Source organism: Gopherus flavomarginatus, chromosome 6 (assembly GCF_025201925.1).
Source record: "Gopherus flavomarginatus isolate rGopFla2 chromosome 6, rGopFla2.mat.asm, whole genome shotgun sequence".
NCBI lineage: Eukaryota > Metazoa > Chordata > Testudines > Testudinidae > Gopherus > Gopherus flavomarginatus.
This window is the reverse complement of record NC_066622.1, coordinates 97,503,757-97,521,688: the sequence shown is the minus strand read 5'-3', so window position 1 is coordinate 97,521,688 and position 17,932 is coordinate 97,503,757. Positions and strand designations below refer to the sequence as shown.

Here is a 17,932-nt window from a genome sequence, read left to right as displayed (position 1 = left end):
ATTACAGATGCATAGAGCTCTGAGCAGATACAAAATTTGTATCCACAAAAACAGTCTGTGGCTATAAAGTGGATACCCACGGATTTGCAGGGCTCTGCAGATACATGCCAAACCAGCTGGCTGCTCCTGCGGGCAGTTTTTGTACCAATGTTGGTAGTGGGTGTTTACTCTCTGTTTATGCACTGTGGACCAACTCCATCCCAGATAGTGTATGGCATGCTAGTCTGTCCCAGCCTCCACTGACCAGTTTTCAAACTTAGAGGGCAGCATTGGGCCACTAAGGAGATATCAACACAGGGATAAAAAACCCGCGGCTGGCCTTCTGAGCTCCGAGATCCTGTCAGGGTGGAGGGGCCCAGAGCTCAGGCTACAGCAATTTTTAGGCCCTGTGAGCCTGAGTCAACTGGCCCTGGCCAACCACGGCCATGCTGTGGGGCTTTAATCCCTAAGTGGCACTAGAAAGAACTGTAGGTTAAATCCTTGGTCATCTGGCATGTGGGAGGGTGTTAAGTGTTTTACACCCATTGTCTTGCATCATGCCTCTCGCTGGCAGGCAATCAGCTGAGCTGTTGAACGTGGCCATTCATGCTTAAGGAGGGAACTTTGGCTAGGGTAGTGAGAGCTCCCCCATAGGTTTCAGTCTGTTTTACCCAGGGGCTCTGGAGTGGTTCTCCTTGGACACATCACACACGTTTGGTAGCCTGAGGGTGCTGGTAGCAGAACTCAGGCTGGATGCAGAGCACCTAAGGATCTGGCCCACAGACTTCATCTTTTGTGAAACAAACTTGCAAACGGTTTTACATCACTAACATTCAACAAACTAAAGTACTGAGACAAATAAGCAAAGTAACACCCTGCCACAGGGTGATCGGCCCTTTTAAGAGGGAGCAGGGCCTACTGCCCTTGTGATTCCTCCTGACTGCCCCCTAAGTAGGCTGAAGAGAGTGCACCTGGGTTCTGACGGAGGAGACCAGGAGAGTCAGAGGCCGAGGTGGGAGAGAAGTGTCTGACTGCAAACCTAGAGAATCAGGAAGAAGTAGGTGAGAGCTGCTGGAGTAGGGAAGGCGTGACCCAGGACAGAAGAGCAGCAGAGAGCTGTCAAGAGGTGCTTGGGAGAAAGCTCCAAGGGACCCAAGAGAGAGGATTTCTGATGAGACCTGGAAAAGAGCTGCTCTTTGGAACTGACCAAAGCTGGAACCTGACAAGCAGCAGGCTTGGGCAGTGTCCCCCTGTGAAAAAGAAAGATCCAGCTTGGCCAGGGGAAGCCGAGCCCAGAAGCAAGAGGGTTGTTGTTGGAGGATGGCTCCCTGGTGCAGGCACAGAAATGACAGGCAGGGAGGCCAGGGTAATGCAACACTGCAGGAGGGGGGCCATCTGGATGAAGACCTGAGTGGGTAGCTGAAGGAGGAGCCTAGGCGCAAGGGCTTGGTCCCCTAGGGATGTTCCCTGAGCAGGGGTTGGAGACTCAGGCAGGGAGGCTTGGGGAGTGGAGCATTACGGTGAGCTCATTGCAGGAAGGCAGTGGTAGAAAAGTCATGAGATTGGTCACTCTCAAAGGGAGGCCTGGAGTATGGGACCTGGGAACAAAATACTGCTGTTGACTCTTGGCTGGGTAATTTGGAGGCCATGTCACTGGAGCGAGGAATGAAAAGCCTGCCATGTTTATATCTGCTTACTGTGGGAGTTGGAGAGTGGGTTTACCGTAAGGGAATTACTGCACTTGTGTATATTAATAAATTATGGCCAGAAGCAGGCTTTGTGTCAAACACAGGGAGACTGTTCTTTCTGTGGACAGACAAAAAGGGAAACTGAGGCTGAGTGCACCTGTCATCCTGCAGCCTGCCTCTATAGGGTGCCCCCAGCAGGGTTGCCCTCCTTAAGTACCCAGACTATAAGATCACATGCCTCTGACTGCTGTCTTGTTTTTCTCCCACACTTCGACTCCAGCATGATTTTAGTAGCTCCTCTCCTCACGATTTCCTAGAGTTAGGATTAAAGGGATTAGAAACTTTCAGATGCTACACAGCATGAATTCTAGCTCTCCATTCTCAAAAGAGTGCCCACTAAAAGCTGCTGAGAGCTGAAGGAGCAATGAGACAAGGAATGTGGAGGAGGCAGCTTAGGAAATACAGGAGCTGGTCCCCTACCTCAACCAGTTTGAGGAATCTGGAGGTGCATGTCTGGAAGCCTCCCATTTTGCCCATTAGAGGGCAGTGGTACGCACACCTAGACCTAGGGGAACTGGGCTTTCTCTGTATTGAGACTAAAGAGAGGACCAGCCAATTGTGCTAGAACTGTTATCAGTGTGCTAGGTATCCCTTTAGCTTTGTATCTCTCAAAAATTAATATAACTGAATATGTAGTACATATCTAGTAGTAAAGCAATATTGCTAGGGTGGAGGGGCGGCAAGACCATTGGCACTGATAACCGAATTGTCTTTCATTTCAGTGTATAGTCTCTGAATATCACACCTTCTACCTTCCTCAACAGCCACATGATCTACCTGTATGCTCCTGCACCGCAGGGTTTGTTAACACTACTGTAAGAAACGTGTCTCAAAAGGGAGCGAGCACAATATGGGAGATTCTTCCGTCACCTCCCCCCGACAAATTAAATTCAAGGCCAGTAATGCTCCCCCACCGTGCTCTTTTGGCAGGGAGTTGGTGGGAGTGGAGGATGATTTAAGTGAGGGGAGAGACTTCTAGCTGAAGCCAGCGGTGGTGGAAATCTCTAACATGCTCAATTTGGAAGGTTAGCTCAAAATTTTCAAATGTGGGTACCTAAATCAAGCACTTACACCTATTTGTGGAGACTTAAATATGTGGCATGATTACCAGAGATGCTCAGCCCCCACAAACTGTCCTAGCAGGCAAGCCTTCACATCACAAAAAGACACTCCTAAAAGGACCGATAAGCAGGTTTCCACCCAGCAAAATTCTCAGCCCCCTTTGCCGGTTTCCTTCTGTGACCACCATCATCTTAATCATAACTGGGAACCTCCAAAGAAACAAGCAGCAGCCTCTCCAGCCTGAAGTAAAGTGCTAAGCCCCAGAGCAGGGACTGTAACAGACTCCTGTCCTCTGTGGAGCAGGCCCAGAGGGGAATGTGTGAGACCCAGTGAACATTAGCATGCCTGCTTAACATCTAGAAATGCAAGCTGTCCCTTAGCTGGGCAGGAAAGGGAGAGGTTGGGGGAGGGGGCATTGGCTTTCTTTCTTCTGGTCCAAACTGAGAGCTTCTAGCCAGGAAGCCTTTCTTTAATGGTGTAACAAATGGTGGTGTCCCGTATAGACTAGGAAATCCTCTTCAACTCCAGTGGAGAAGGGACTGAGGGAAATCACTCTCCAGTAACAACACTTGTTAGCAACAGATGATCATTTTCCTTGGGTAGATAGTCAAAAGCCTTTTCCAGTAAGAGGGTAGAGCACAGGGCCACTAGTTCTCATCTGACATGCATCCGACGAAGCGGGTGTTCACCCACAAAAGCTCATGCTCCAATACGTCTGTTAGTCTATAAGGTGCCACAGGACTCTTCGCTGCTTTTAGTTCTCATCTATCCCTGATGATCTTGTGGTAGGTAAGCACTGTGCTGACGGAGTGTGGGTGGAAGGGAAAATACTGTTTCTTCCTTATGATGTTTGTTTGTCTGTACAGCAGATTACAGGGTGAGTAAATAAAACTTAAAGGAAATTAAAACAAGCAGACAAAAGGCTAATATGTAAAGTGGAAGCCAACAGTAGCTACACAAGAGTGAGACCATTACCACAGCATGTGGCAGCACTTCCTCCTCCCTGTTTAAGCAGACTTCAGCAAGAAGATTATTAAACTAATTGTTTAATATATTCTGTGCAATAACACCCATTCCTTAACTGTGAAATAGCTTTATAATCCCAAGATATTTACAGGTTCATGTAAACCTCACAGCAAGAAAAGGAGACTGCTCTGCTGTGGACTCCCCTGAAATCCTTCTCTTTCCTGTTAAGCTGATGATGTTAGCAGCAGTTTGGCTCGTTTCTCACATGAACAAAAATGGTTAGTGACAAAATGTTAACTAGATCAGCAGCAGCCCTCTAAAACTCCCAGTGGCAAGGTAACAATGTAACACAATGCATATCCCAGGCAACTTGAGAAGACTCTCAAGCGTCACACCAAGGCTTAGTTTTTCAAGCAAGTTATTTTTGTCTGTACTTAAACCATGGGGTAGCCATAAAATCAGAGTGGCAGTGTCCAGCGTTTTGGGAACACTGATGTGTCGTCAGTGCTGGGGATATAGGAGAAGCAGCTCCCGTTCCTCCCTGGTATATTGTTGTATCTGGAGGCTCAGTGGCTCGACTGTTGCTGCCTAGAATGAGCTTGTTGTGATCTCTGTATCGTCATGTCAGGCACAGGTGCTGGAACTAGGGGTGCTGAAGGTGCTGCTGCACTCCCTGGCTTGAAGTGGTTTCCATTATATACAGGGTTTACAGTTTGGTTCAATGGCTCTCAGTGCCCCCACTATACAAATTGTCCCAGCACCTCTGATGTCATGAGCCTCAGGGCTGGCTCCAGCTTTTTTTGCTACCCCAAGCAGCAAAGAGGAGGGGTGGGGTGGAAAGCCACGATTGGCGGCACTTCGGCTGCAGCTCTACCGCGCCGCTTCATTCTTCGGCACCAAAGACCCGGACTTGCCGCCCCTTCTCATTGGCTGTCCCAAGCACCTGCTTCCTGTGCTGGTGCCTGGAGACAGCCCTGATGAGCCTGCTGCAAATGGTACCGGCTCATATCAGACTCAAATAAATAAGTTTCAAGTGGCTTATTATCTGTTATAAAAGTGTACGGCGTCACCCCATGAAAATTGGGATTGGTGCAGGAATAATTGGTGGAGTGGATACTCTTAGCATGGGGGTTATTTGGCTGTATGTGACTCTCTGAGAAACAACATCAGTCATGTCTCCCTTTGATAACACTTAAAGTAATTGTTGTTTCCCCACTAAGACATAGTAGCAAAAATATAAGCCACATACTTGGCCCAGATTAAGTCCTCTTTGTGCCACTCCAATGAGGATTTAAAGCTGACCTAAAGGGAAAGACCTGATTTCCCTCAGTAGCATAAAGCCTACATAGCTGTCTGACACCTGCTTCCTTTCACAATGGGGACAGGCAAGGGCATGGTCAGGGAAGGGAGAAGGGATGGCCAGGAGTGCAGTCCCTGCCAGCCATCCCTGCTCCATAGAATGTTCTCTAGATCGGGGTTCTGAACCTTTTTCTTTGTGAGGCCCCCCCCCAACATGCTAGAAAAACTCCACAGCCTACCCCATGGTACAGCAACTGTTTTTCTGCATATAAAAGTCAGGGCCAGCATTATGGGGTAGGAAGCAGGGCAGTTGTCGGGGAGCCCATGCCACAGAGGGCCCCACAAAGTTAAGTTTGGTCAGGCTTCGGCTTCAGCCCCTGGTGGTAGGGCTTCGACTTTCCACCCTGGGCCCCAGCATGTCTAATGCTGGCCCTGCTTGGCAGACCCCCTGAAACCTGCTCACAGCCCTACAGGGGTCTCGGGCCCCTGGTTGAGAACTGCTGCCGTAGGTGGGTCTAACATGCTCTGGGGGGCTATTTATCTCCTGGTTGGCCCCAGGATTTAGGGGAGTGGGAAGGTGCATTACAGCCATTTTTGCTGCCTTCTCCTGAGCACTTGCCTACTGTGAGCAGCTGAGAATCAAGTCTATATGTATATATTTAAATTGATTCCAAATGGTTTCTTGATGACTCCTGTTCTTCAGGCCCTGTATCTCTGATCTATATTTGTTTGTATCCCAAAGATTTCCCCCCCCACCCCTTACACTTCTTTTTCCTTCCCGTCTGAATTTTGACAGTCCATCTTCTTGGGGACAGCCATCACATCAGAGACACAACTCGCTCTTTACACTGGGAGACACAGAAGAGAGAAGTCATGCTTCAAAACCCCACCTCCTTGCCCCGTCCTAGCTCTATCCATCCCTGGGGTATCTAAGCACTGTAGCTGGATCATGGATGGTCTGTGATCTGGCAGCTCAAATACATCAAACATCCTGATACAGCTGGTTTAGAAGCTGTAATCATGATTTCTAATATACTATATAATATAAATAAGGCATCACGCGAATCAAGACGAATCTCCTCTACAAAGCCAAGGCCACTCCGTCTTTAGAAAAAACTGCCCACTAGGGGCTTGAAATGAAATGCTTGTTACTCAGAGGTCTGCTTTGTATGTGGCAGATCATCTCAGAAAGCTGCTGCCCAGCAGGGCGTGCAGAGACTTTAGTGGTCGATTATCCGCAAGCACTTTCAACTACCATTTAAAAAAATTGCATGGCCACAGAGAAGATCTTTTTGGTCTGGGAATTTTATTTTCCATCTAGTAAGCTCCCATCCTGGAACACCAATCAGTATGCACTGACTTCTAACCCTCAGGAAAGGAATTAGCATTGAATGAACCATTTTGTCTGTGTGTGTTTGTTTTTTCCAGGTGCTTAGCACTGGAGTTCTCAAAGCACTTCACAAATACAGATCATGTAACCCTCCCTATGCTCCTGTCTGGTAGCCGTGGGAAAAGCATTATCCCTATTTTAGGGAAAGAGTAAGGCTATGTCCAGACTACCCGCCGTATCGGCGGGTTAAAATCGATTGCTCGGGGATTGATATATCGCGTCTAATCTAGACGCGATATATCGATCCCCGAGCTCACTTATGTCGATTCCGGAACTCCATCAACCCCAACGGAGTTGCAGAATCGACACGGAGAGCCGCGAACATCGATCCCGCGCGGTGAGGACGGGTGAGTAATCCGATCTTAGATATTCGACTTCAGCTACGTTATTCACGTAGCTGAAGTTGCGTATCTAAGATCGATTTCCCCCCCATAGTGTGGACCAGCCCTAAGTAACACAGGAGATGGCTGTGGGAGCCCAGATGAGTGAGTACGTAGTTTCCCAGCTCCATTCCTATATGCTAAATGCTTGATGCTGCTTAGGTTGCTTTTGTTTCCATATTTCTAGAGGTGAATTTTAGCACTTTGGCAAGAGTACATTCAAAAGCACCAGCTAGAACCAGCACATCAAAGCTTTCAACACAGATCTCTGAAGTGCTGGAACAATGTTTATAAAAGAGAAGCTGAGAGCCATTGAACTGAACTGTAAATGCTGTAGATAATGGAAACTACTTCAAGCCAGGGGGTGCAGCAGCGCCCCCAGAAACTCTAGTTCCAGCACCTATGAGATCTCTGCCCCTTCACTTCACTGCAGCCCTAGGCTGGGAGCCTCTCCCAAGCTGTCTGTCAGGTTCCCTTGTGTGGGGATATCAGACACTTGGGAATAGACTGAAAGCACCAAACTCGTTTTGGCTGGTGTTGTGACAACCTGGATTTGAATCCAGTATTTAAAGAGGTAAGACGTTGATGTTAGCTATTGCCCCCAATCCCTTCTCCACTCTGTATCTTCAATCTGCGAGTGCTAAATCTTCTTCTTTGCCCATTTTTCTTCCCCGTTATAAGTTTGTCACCTTAAGGCTGCGGAGGCTTTTTGTTTTCCTGCCTGTTCTCTCTTCCTACAGGTTTTGGCAGCTTGGCAATACATCACTTTCCTGCAGACAGATGATTGTGAGCTTTTCTCACTCCACTTGCCCCTTTGCCCTTTATCTCCAATGTTAGCAATTCACCATTCACTGCTATTAAACATCCCCAAACTCAGAAACTGAAATCAGTGCACCTTGTTCAAGCTGCACTGAACTGGTCCTCCCCAGAACCTTTATTTCTGGGTTTCTTTTCCTTTTTAGTTTTTGCTGTGTAATGAAACCAGTACTTCTCTCTGGTTAAGTGGCAACTCTTCCCTGCTCCTTCCCATCTTCTCCACCAGGCTAAAGCCAGCATCTGTGTGAGTCAGCCAACCTCTTCTACTGGCAGCACAGAGCACCCAGTGTTTATACCTCCTACTCCTATCAACACTTCATGGACGTTGTTGTAAGCTCGCAAACCTTGACATCACAACTGATCAGCCAATGGAAAGACTTGGTCTAGGGTAGCCACCTGAGGTGAGAACCAAGATACTAGTTGGGGAGAGAGAAATGTTTCCTTATAACTGGTTTCACAGGTATTTTGGGAGCATGTAGGAGCAGTGTAATGAGGATCCTGTCTCTCTCTGGTGACTGGCCCTAGTGACTTTATAGCTGCTACTCAGAGCTAACAGAGTTCTCCATGGTACAGCCCCATGATCTGGTGGTTTATTTTGTTTGGTTTTGGGGGGAGAGGATGCTTATGATCCAGGGTTCAGTCCTCACTGACTGTGGTGGCTGTTGGTGTAACAGGCAGTTTGTTGCAAGAGCACCAGGGACCAACAGATACTTCAGCTGTAGAGTGTCTCTAGTACAGATCAGCCATCAATTGCTGTCTCCCACCTCCTTCACCCTGCAAAAAGGCCCTGGTCACTGGCTGCATTCTGAATCTCTATCTCTGTGCCCCTCTTAAATCAATCTGGTCTGAGTCAGCAGCAGCGCAGTGACAGGTTTGGGCTGCTAGGGTATTCTTCCCTTTGTTTTGTTCTGGGCTGCTTTGTACTTTATCTAATCTGCATCCTCATCTGAGCCCCTTGGGCAGGGGAGAGATGCAACTGGATCAAAAGGCTCCTGGCCCACTTCATGTCCCTACCAACCCTTCCTCCCCTGTCATTAATTTCCTTTGCATGGTGTCTCAGGGTCTGTCTACACTCCAGTACTACAGCTGCAGCTATGTGGCTGTACTGTAGACACTACAGCAACAGAAGGGCTTTCTCTGTGGCTATAGTAAATCCACCTCTCTGAGAGGTGGCAACTAGGTCTAAGGAAGAATTCTTCCATTGACTTAGCTGCACCTACAGCGGGAGTTAGGTTGACCTAATTACATCTCACAGGGCATTGACATTTTTTGGAGCCCTGAGCAGTGTAGCTAAGTCAACGTAAGTTTTAGGTGTAGACTAGGCTTAAGTATCTCTGCAGTTCTCCCCACTGGGATATCTGAACACCCTGTGTGTTAAATGAAGCTTCCCACTTTGTTCAGCAGCTTCTGGTTCAATCATGGAACCATGAAAACCAATTTCAATAATGGGTCCTATTTGTTTCTCAGGAATGAGACCGTGTAACCCTAGAGAGACATGGTGGGTAAGGTCAGGGCCAGATTAACTCTTTTTGTGAGCCTGGCGTCTAACATATTTGTGGGCCCCCCTGGGGAATGATTGTAAAAGGGACCAAGGGTAAAATCACAGTGGAGCAGGAGCTAGGGTTGGTCTCTGGAGCAAGGTCAGGGGTAAACTGCAAGCACAGCAGGGCTGGGGAGGGGGTAAACAGGATCCCACCCCGCTCCTGCTCACATGGAGCGGGTACCTACCTGGTTCTAGTCCACTCTGTTTGTCTCTCTTTGCGCAGCAGCAGGACAGGTCCTCTTCCCGATCTCTGGGGTGAGTGTTGGGAGTAGGAGGAGCAGAGGCTAATGTGGTTACTCCTATAACTGGACATTTAGTTTCCAGTCAGCACTGCTAACCGGACACTCAGGTCCCATTTTCTACTGGAGTTTCCAGTCTAAAACTGGATACCTGGCAACAGGACTGCCAGAAAAGCCTGGTGTGGGGGAGAGGGGCAAGCAATCATTTTTAGAAGTAAGAGGGCTAAGCCTTAAGGGGGGGGCAAGTGGTGGGTGGGCTAAACAATCTGCTTCCCCTTGCATTTAGCTGTGACTCTGGGGGTACCTTTCCCAGACCTGAAGAAGAGCTCAGTGTAAGCTCAAAAGCTTGTCTCTCACCAACAGAAGTTGGTTTAGTAAAAGATATTACCTCACTCACCTTTCTTCTCTAATATCCTGGGACCAACATGGCTACAGCTACACTGCATACAGTGTGACCCTGTCTGCTATCACAGGCAGTTGGGTGAGGAATGGGACCAGGTGTGGCCCTCAAGCTGTGAAAACAACGAGGAGTTCTTGTGGCACCTTAGAGACTAACAAATTTATTTGGGCATAAGCTTTCATGGACTAGAACCCAGTTCATCAGATGCATGGAGTGGAAAATACAGTAGCAGGTATAAATACACAGCACATGAAAAAGATGGGAGTTGCCATATCAAGTGGTAGGTCAGTCTAACGAGACAATTCAATTAACAGTACGATACCAAGTGTGTAGTAGTGTTAAAGAGAGTGGCCAATTTAAAACAGTTAACAAGAAGGTGTGAGGAAAAGTAGGGGGAAATTTGTGTGGGGGAAATTAGATTTTGTAATGACCACTCCTAGTCTTTATTCAGGTTTAATGTTCAGGTGTCCAGTTTGCAAATTAATTCCAGTTCTGCAGTTTCACGCTGGAGTTTGTTTTTGAAGTTCTGTGGTTGTTGAATTGCTACTTTTAGGTCTGTTATTGAGTGTCCAGGGAGACTGAAGTACTCTCCTACCGTTTTTTGAATGTTATAATTCCTGATGTCTGATTGTGTCCATTTATTCATTTGTGTAAAGACAGTCTGGTTTGGCCAGTGTACATGGCAGAGGGGCATTGCTGGCACATGATGGCATATATCACATTAGTAGATGTGCAGGTGAATGAGCCTCTGATGGTGTGGCTGATGGGGTTAGGTCCTATGATGGTGTCCCTTGAATAGATATGCAGAGTGAGTTGGCACTGGAGTTTGTTGCAGAGTTTGGTTCCTGGGTTGGTGTTTTTGCTGTGTGGTGTGTAGTTGCTGGTGAGTATTTGTTTCAGGTTGGGGACTGTCTGTAAGCGAGGACTGGCCTGTCTCCCAAGGTCTGTTGATTTAAAGCACAGGAAGACTGAGTGACTTGCTGCTGGCCTCATGGAGAGTTAGGGCTGACCCCAGGGCACTGCCAACTGTTTGTTCCGAGTACTCCTCTACCACAACCTCCTTCCAAGCAAATGAAATAGGATAACATAAATTTAAAACCTTATTTTTCTTCATCCTTTCAGGTCTGAGCAATCGGCTACCGTACTTCATCAACTATTTCTTTGACACATACCTGCTGATCAATGAGGATACCCCCGTGGGTGAGTGTGCCTCACTTATGTTAATGAGCAGATTGCATTGTGTTTCCAGACCTGTTTGGGGTGTGTGAAAGCGACTGGGGGAGGGGGGAGGAGGAGGAGCACAGAATGGCTAACAGGCATCCATTCTGGCAATGAAGTGTGTTTGAAGGTGCCCAACTGGGAAAAATATGCAACATTCACCTGGGAAATGTGTGATGTGTGTTTTGATTAAGATATCGATTCAGGATACCAAACTATGTGGCTCATCCTCCATCAGATCCTGTGTGCCTTCTCTCCTGTAAGGAAGCTGGAGTGGCTTTATATGCAAACAAGGGAGGAGGGGGATGTCTTTCTACCCTGAAATCTTCCAAAGCAAGGATCTGATCTTGAAAAAGTTCTGAATGCCCTCCACTCTCAAAGTAGCATGGTTGCCCAGGGAGAGCTCAGCACAGCACTTTGCAAGACCAAGCCTCAGCAGAGATCTCTTGATGCTTGAAGGCCTAGTTCTCCATTGCCTAGCAACATGTTTAGTCGCTTACACCACTGCAAAGTGTAAACTGTTACCAGATTAGAACGGTAGGGTCTGAGACCCACTTTGCACCAGTTTAGATGTACGGCAACATAGAATCAGTCCTGGGTGTTAATCGGAGTTACCTAAATGTATTAGGGGATGGAAATAGACTCTTAAATAAAATTGTAGCTCATAACTAATATCTAGATGAGTTATCATAGAATGTCAGGGTTGGAAGGGACTTCAGGAGATCATCTAGTCCAAACCCCTGCTTAAAGCAGGACCATTCCCCAGATGTATTTTTGTCCCAGATCCCTAAATGGTCTCCTCAAGGATTGAACTCACAACCTTGTGTTTAGCAGACTAATGCTCAAACCACTGAGCTATCCCTTCCCAAGGTGCCTGTGGAGGAAAATTGCACATGGAAATAGGTTGTAGCCCAGTTGCACTTTATACTAAAATACTATTGTGTAATATACAAACTGCATGTGTGATCTCAGATTTCCTTAGTCTCTTATTTTGGCTGGCTTTCCATAGATAGTATAGTAAAATAAATGTGTTTGTACAGCACCTAGCACAATGGGGGCCTGGTTCATGAACAAGGATTCTAGGTGCTGTGGTAATACAATAATTATTCACCTGGGCTTCTTGTAACTTGTTGCCTACTTCCCTTGCCTCTCCTGCTTCCCACTGTAGCTAGTAAACAAATCCTAGAAGCTTTCACAGAAGCAGTTACAAGCAATTGAGTTGGAGGAGTGAGAAAGAGAGAGACATTAGTTAGGTCAGGGAGGTTAGAACAAGTGTAAACTCTGTGATAGGCTTTTGTTGGACAGTAGTAACTCCCCCCCCACCTTCCCAAATGCGTGCACACAGCCACTCAATCCTGCTGCCAAAGTCAGTCACAAAAGAGCTGAGAGTTTGGGTAGAGACGAGATTTTGTGTATAGTGCCCTTGGAGAAAATTGGCAATTTTTTGATTGACAGATGTAGCTTTTTATTTTATTTATTTGTTTTGCTAGTGATCGGTTTTAGTAAATGTAGAAATTGATTGGGCCTTTCTTGGCCTCTTTCCAGGCTCTCAGTCCATTAAACTTGTGCTCTTCAATCAGGGCCGGTGGCTGGCTTTTAATGCTGAAAGAATTGATTGTAAGCCCAGTGTGTGCACAACTGTGGGTCTGGGCCTCCATCTGCAGGCTAATAGCTGTGATCTTATCGGAGCCCCATTTACACTGGCCTCCCTCGCCTGCCTGTTCCACCCTTCCTTACACTTACACACTGCAGATCCATGCAGCAGGAACCTAGTAGCTAATGAAACATCAGCAGGGCTTTCAAAATTTATGGGGGACCCCAGTTAAGCATGCTTCTGCTAAGAGATTAAAACAGCATGAATCATCAGAATCAGGTCTTTCCAACCACCTCACGGAGAGACCTCAGTTTTGTATTCAGTTGTTCTGAGGACCTGTCATGAAGTAGGAATTTTCTGTAATATTTTCATGAATTCTGTGTGCCTCCGTTTACCTCTGCACTTTGCACAGTTATGAGTGTGAGGCAGGGCTGGCTCCAGGCTCCAGCACAGGAAGCAGGTACTTGGGGTGGCCAATGGAAAGAGACGGCACATCCAGGTCTTCGGCGGCAATTCTGCGGCGGGTCCCTCAGTCCCTCTCAAGGAAGGACCGGTAGCTGAATTGCTGCTGAAGAATGAAGCCGCATGGTAGAGCTGCCACAGAAGTGCTGCTGATCGCGGCTTTATCGTTTTATTTCTTTTTCCTTTTCTGCTTGGGGTTGCAAAAAAGCTGGAGCTGGCCCTGGTATGAGGTCTAATCTGGGGGGCAGAGCAGTACATGAGGCCAGTGAGGGTGTCACCTTGCTGTCTGGGCTGCAGTGAATAGGGCTGTTTAAGGACTGTCAGGAACATGCTGAAAGCGACCCATATTGATGCAGAATCCCAAAAAGACAATGGAAAAGTCCCAATGATCAAACAGTGACACCTAAAACCCACTGAGCAAGAGGAAGGCAGTTTGCCCCCCACCTCTCAACAGGGAAGCTGAGCAGAGACTCCAGCTCAAGAACAAAAGACTGAGACACAGACAGGGAATAAGGAGTTGGCTCCTGGAGGAAGCTGGCCACAAAGGAGTCGGGGAGAGAGAGAGACGAAGACGTGATCCACTATAACCTGGCTGGTAGTTTGTGCTGGTTCGGCCAGAGTGGACTATGCTTTAACCTTTATTTCTCTCGGCTGACTTAGGGACTTCCAATGCTGTGTGCCAGCTGTCTAATAAATCCTACTCTGTTTTGAAAACACTGCTTGAGTGTCACTGTAAATACCTGCAGAGGTGCATTAGTCATGGAAGAGTGTACAAGTCTCTATCAAGAGTCTATTTCATCTGGACTCACTGGACAGAAATCACAGTGTGAAACGAGTGCTGGAGCCCAAATGCTCATCTGCAAGGCAGTGAGACTGCCTGGGCTATGCTGAGGGAAGGAGAGGGAGGTCTGCCACACTAAAGGGATTGCTTCAAGAGACTGTTTAAAAGATGGGGCATAGCATAGGTCCATGACAGGCCCCTCAAACAGAGTCTTGCCCGCAGCCTATGGTGTTGCACTTCACTTATAAATTTTCTGGGACAGTGACAAAGCCCTCCTGGGATAGACCCTAAAGAGCCTATGGACCTGGGACATCCTTGCTTGAGAAGCTCTAAGACAGTGGTTCGCAAACTTTTCCAGTTGCACCCCCACTTACCATTAACAGAATCTGTTTGTGTATGTGTATGTGCGCACGCGCACACACCCACCCACCCCAGGGTTTCCTCAGCAAATGAGTTTGGGCCGAAGACAGAGCTGCCCTGGGGGTAGTGTGTGACTGGACACTGAAGGGGATTGGAGTCAGAGCTGGTCTAGGGGTGGAGTGCTCCCTTCCTGCCCCCCATGGACGCTGGTCTGTGCATAGCAGGTCTGGGAGCATAGCAGGGCTGGAGGCATGATGCTTCATCCTTGCCCCCGGGGAGGCTGGCCTAGGCACTGCCACACACTTCCCCTCCCCAAAGTTCCTTCGTGCCCCCCACAGTTTGGAGACCACTGCTCTAAGATGATCCCCAAATTCAGAGGACTACAGGAGCCAAGTAAAGATGGTCACTTGACTTTTTTAGCCAATCACTGCTATTTATTTTAGCACCAGTTTTAACTTGTTGACTGTCTGGACAAAAGCATGCAATGGGTCCTGTGGGTGTTGTGGTCTGTCATGGAGTTTGGGGAAGTCAGGGCCCTGCACCTGCCCACCCCCTTCTTGCAAATCACCGTGACTTTCAGCCAGCCAGTAAAACAGAAGGTTTATTAGATGACAGGAATACAGTCCGCAACAGAGCATGTAGGTACAGAAAACAGAACCCCTCAGTCAAGTCCATCTTGGGGCGGTAGGGAGCTGGGTCTCTCTTCATTTCCCCAGCCAGCTCCAAACTGAAACCCCCTCCAGCAGTCTCCCGTCAGCCACACCCCCCGGCTCCTCCTCCAGTCTTTGTCCAGTTTCCCTGGCAGAAGGTGTCACCTGGCCCCAACCCCCTCCTGGGCTCAGGTTACGTGCTCAAATATCATCCCTCAAGTGAAGTCACACCCTGACATCCCACTACCATCCAGCACCAATGCAGACAGTAAACCTGTAAAACTCCCACGTAACATTACCAGGTCAATACTCCCCACTCCTTACTCCATCACATGGTCTAGCTGAAACAATAGCTGCCTGCTCCCATTGAACCAGTCAATACCATGGTGGAGTGTGAGCTCTAGTTGTGATGGTTAGCATTGTCGGTAGCAGTGCTTATCAGTGGTTTGTAATGCAGCGCAATAGAACAGAATTTGGTCTTTGCGATTCTTGGTCTGCTGTGAATCTCAAACTGCTTCATATGGTGGACAACCTCTTAATATGGATTTTAATGGGCACCTCCTTTCACACCCTTTGAAAAAGCTAGATGAAGATGGTATAAAGGAAACAAGAAAAAAATCCTCTAAATATGATGATATACTGCTATTTTGTACCTGTGCAGTTCTTCTTGCGCTCCTTGTGTAGGACTTTGCTTATTTGCATGTGCTTTATCTGCAGGCTCTACTGCCGCACTAATATCTGTAGATCACTTTACAGATTATTTCTATCTTCCTGTGTATTTGCTACCCCTCTAATTTTGTTATCCCCTTCAAATGAATCACTACTGAATTTACCCTAGAGAAACTTCTGATGAAGAAAGCAGCTACATGGAGTAAATGGAGCTGGTAGGTGGAGCTAACTTGAAAAACTTTGAATATTTTCTGATGGAGAATGTGGTTCTACAGAAGTTGAAAGAGTTTATGAAATTGTGTAGATTTTTGCCCTAGTTTTGTCAAAACTTTTCACTTTTTTTTCTCTTAATGTAAAAACAGGATATCTTGACAACAATGAAATGAAAAATTTTAACTTTTTTTTTTCATTTTGAAATGATTTTTCACTTCAAAATGTGTATTTTGCATGGTTTTGCAAAGCAAAATCAAAAGGACATTTTTTTAATCATTCCAAAACAAGAAATTTTAAAAAAATTGTTTTCTTTTATGGAGAATTTTTTGAAAATTTCAAGTTTTTTGTTTCTGACTGGAATGAAGACAAATATCAAAATCCTTCACACAACAGAATTTTCTTTGTCCTCCCTGGTCTAGCTGTTGTTTTCTCCCCCCTCCCCCCCCGCTGCATACATTTCTTAAATTAAAAAAAGTCATCTGGAAACCATAAATGTCTTGGACTGGGGCACAGCTAGCTGGCAGCAGATATTTCACCATGGTGTCAGAAGCACAGCCCCCAGGTAGTGAATGGTAAAGTGCACGTTATATTCTTGGACTCCCAAATGCTATGCAAGGAGTTACATGAATAGGGTCTGTAGTGACTATAGACAAACACAGCTGTCATTATATACTTGGCAAGAGTTGACACACCATTTTGGATATTGGAACCTGTATTTCCTGTGGGAATTTTGATGATGGTTACCCCAGCTGCTTACTCAGCACTGTCATGGTATCTTTAAATTCTACCAGCAGTGGGCATGAGGGACCTTGCTTTAATGTTGCATGCAAAGGACAGCATAGCAGTGCTGCAGTATCCCCTTCTCCCACGTTGAGGTGTTACTACTAGACATGAAATTACGGTGTGGGGGATTTGAACCTGTGACTTTGTGACACTCTCACGGAAGAATGACTTACTAAAGAATACAGTAATATTCCAATAACTACACTCGTGCAACAGAAATTGAACTATAGGCTGCATCTTTGAATGGATACTTTCTCAGACGTTCAGTTGATTCAAAAGGTAACCCTCTGTCATCAGGACAGTGAATTCAGTCATCCATTGGCAGGACAAATCCCTTCCAAACGGCACCCGACTTGGAATACCCTGGATGGGGGAAGGAGCGGGGAGGAAGCACCAAAGCATCTGCATTATTCCCTTCTTTGTTAACCTCTTCCCTCCCAAAAAAGCCCTCTGTATTGTCACTTACCCAACTAGAAATTAACAGCCTCCTCTTCCCTCATGTGAAGCCTAAAAGAGTTTTAAGCAACAATTAAAGAGATCATTCCCTCTCTAATCACTTACATGAGTAAATTAGTCTTGTCAAGAGCTATTAAGACAGAGAGCTTGGAATTCATTAGGCTAGATTGGGCCTATGGAGCTCCTGGCACCGCCGCCAGTCCAGGCTGATTAATTTCTCTGAAAACACCATCAATGCCCATCTGTTTCGTTTAAGTCCAGAGAGAGCAATTTTCAGGTGGACTGATCCCCCTAGTCAGTTATTTCACCCAGAAGTAATGAGAAACACACACATGCACTGCAGAATTGGGGAGGGGTGAATTGGAGGGGGAATATAAAACACAAATATGAAGAATACAAAAGCAATTGAATTTGTTAGGCAGCAGAGAAGAAATTGAAGGACAATAGAGAAATGAGTGAAGTGAAGGAATATTAGGTACTCTATGATGTGCATGACAAGAGGCTGGTTTATAAGAGAGGAAAGGAGGAGGAGGGAGGGAAATCACCCAGCCACAGGGCTGGCAGCCTAGATTCATGGCAGAGGCTTCTTACTTGCAAACAAGAAGTGGGTAGTGGCAGCACAGGGGACGAAGAGGGTCTGTTTGGAAATGGGTGAAGTTGCAGGAGCTATGAACTAGCTGGAGGGACTGGTTGCAGATTCTTAGGCCCCTTAATCCCTGTGATGGGAAGCAAGGAAGACGAAGTAGAAGACAAAACTATAGGGCATAAATTTGGACTCAGATGTTTAATCCTGGTCTCATTGGTTTTACCTTGTGGAAGGCAAGTTGTGGAGAACCAGAACTTCTTATTCATCGTACTTATACCCTTTAATGCAAAGTCAGTAGCTAATGAGGTTATCACCATCTATGAATTGATGAAGGACAA

The 17,932-nt window shown here is 46.8% G+C and overlaps 1 protein-coding gene across 1 annotated transcript in view; it reads left to right on the top strand.

Moving 5' to 3' along the window:
* The window catches only part of CDH23 (cadherin related 23), a 561,993-nt gene that overhangs the window by 58,203 nt on the left and 485,858 nt on the right, over positions 1 to 17,932 (top strand). Inside the window, exon 3 of the mRNA XM_050959265.1 lies at positions 10,945 to 11,022. Within this exon, the coding sequence (XP_050815222.1) occupies positions 10,945 to 11,022 (78 nt within the window). The remainder of the gene's footprint in view (positions 1 to 10,944; positions 11,023 to 17,932) is intronic.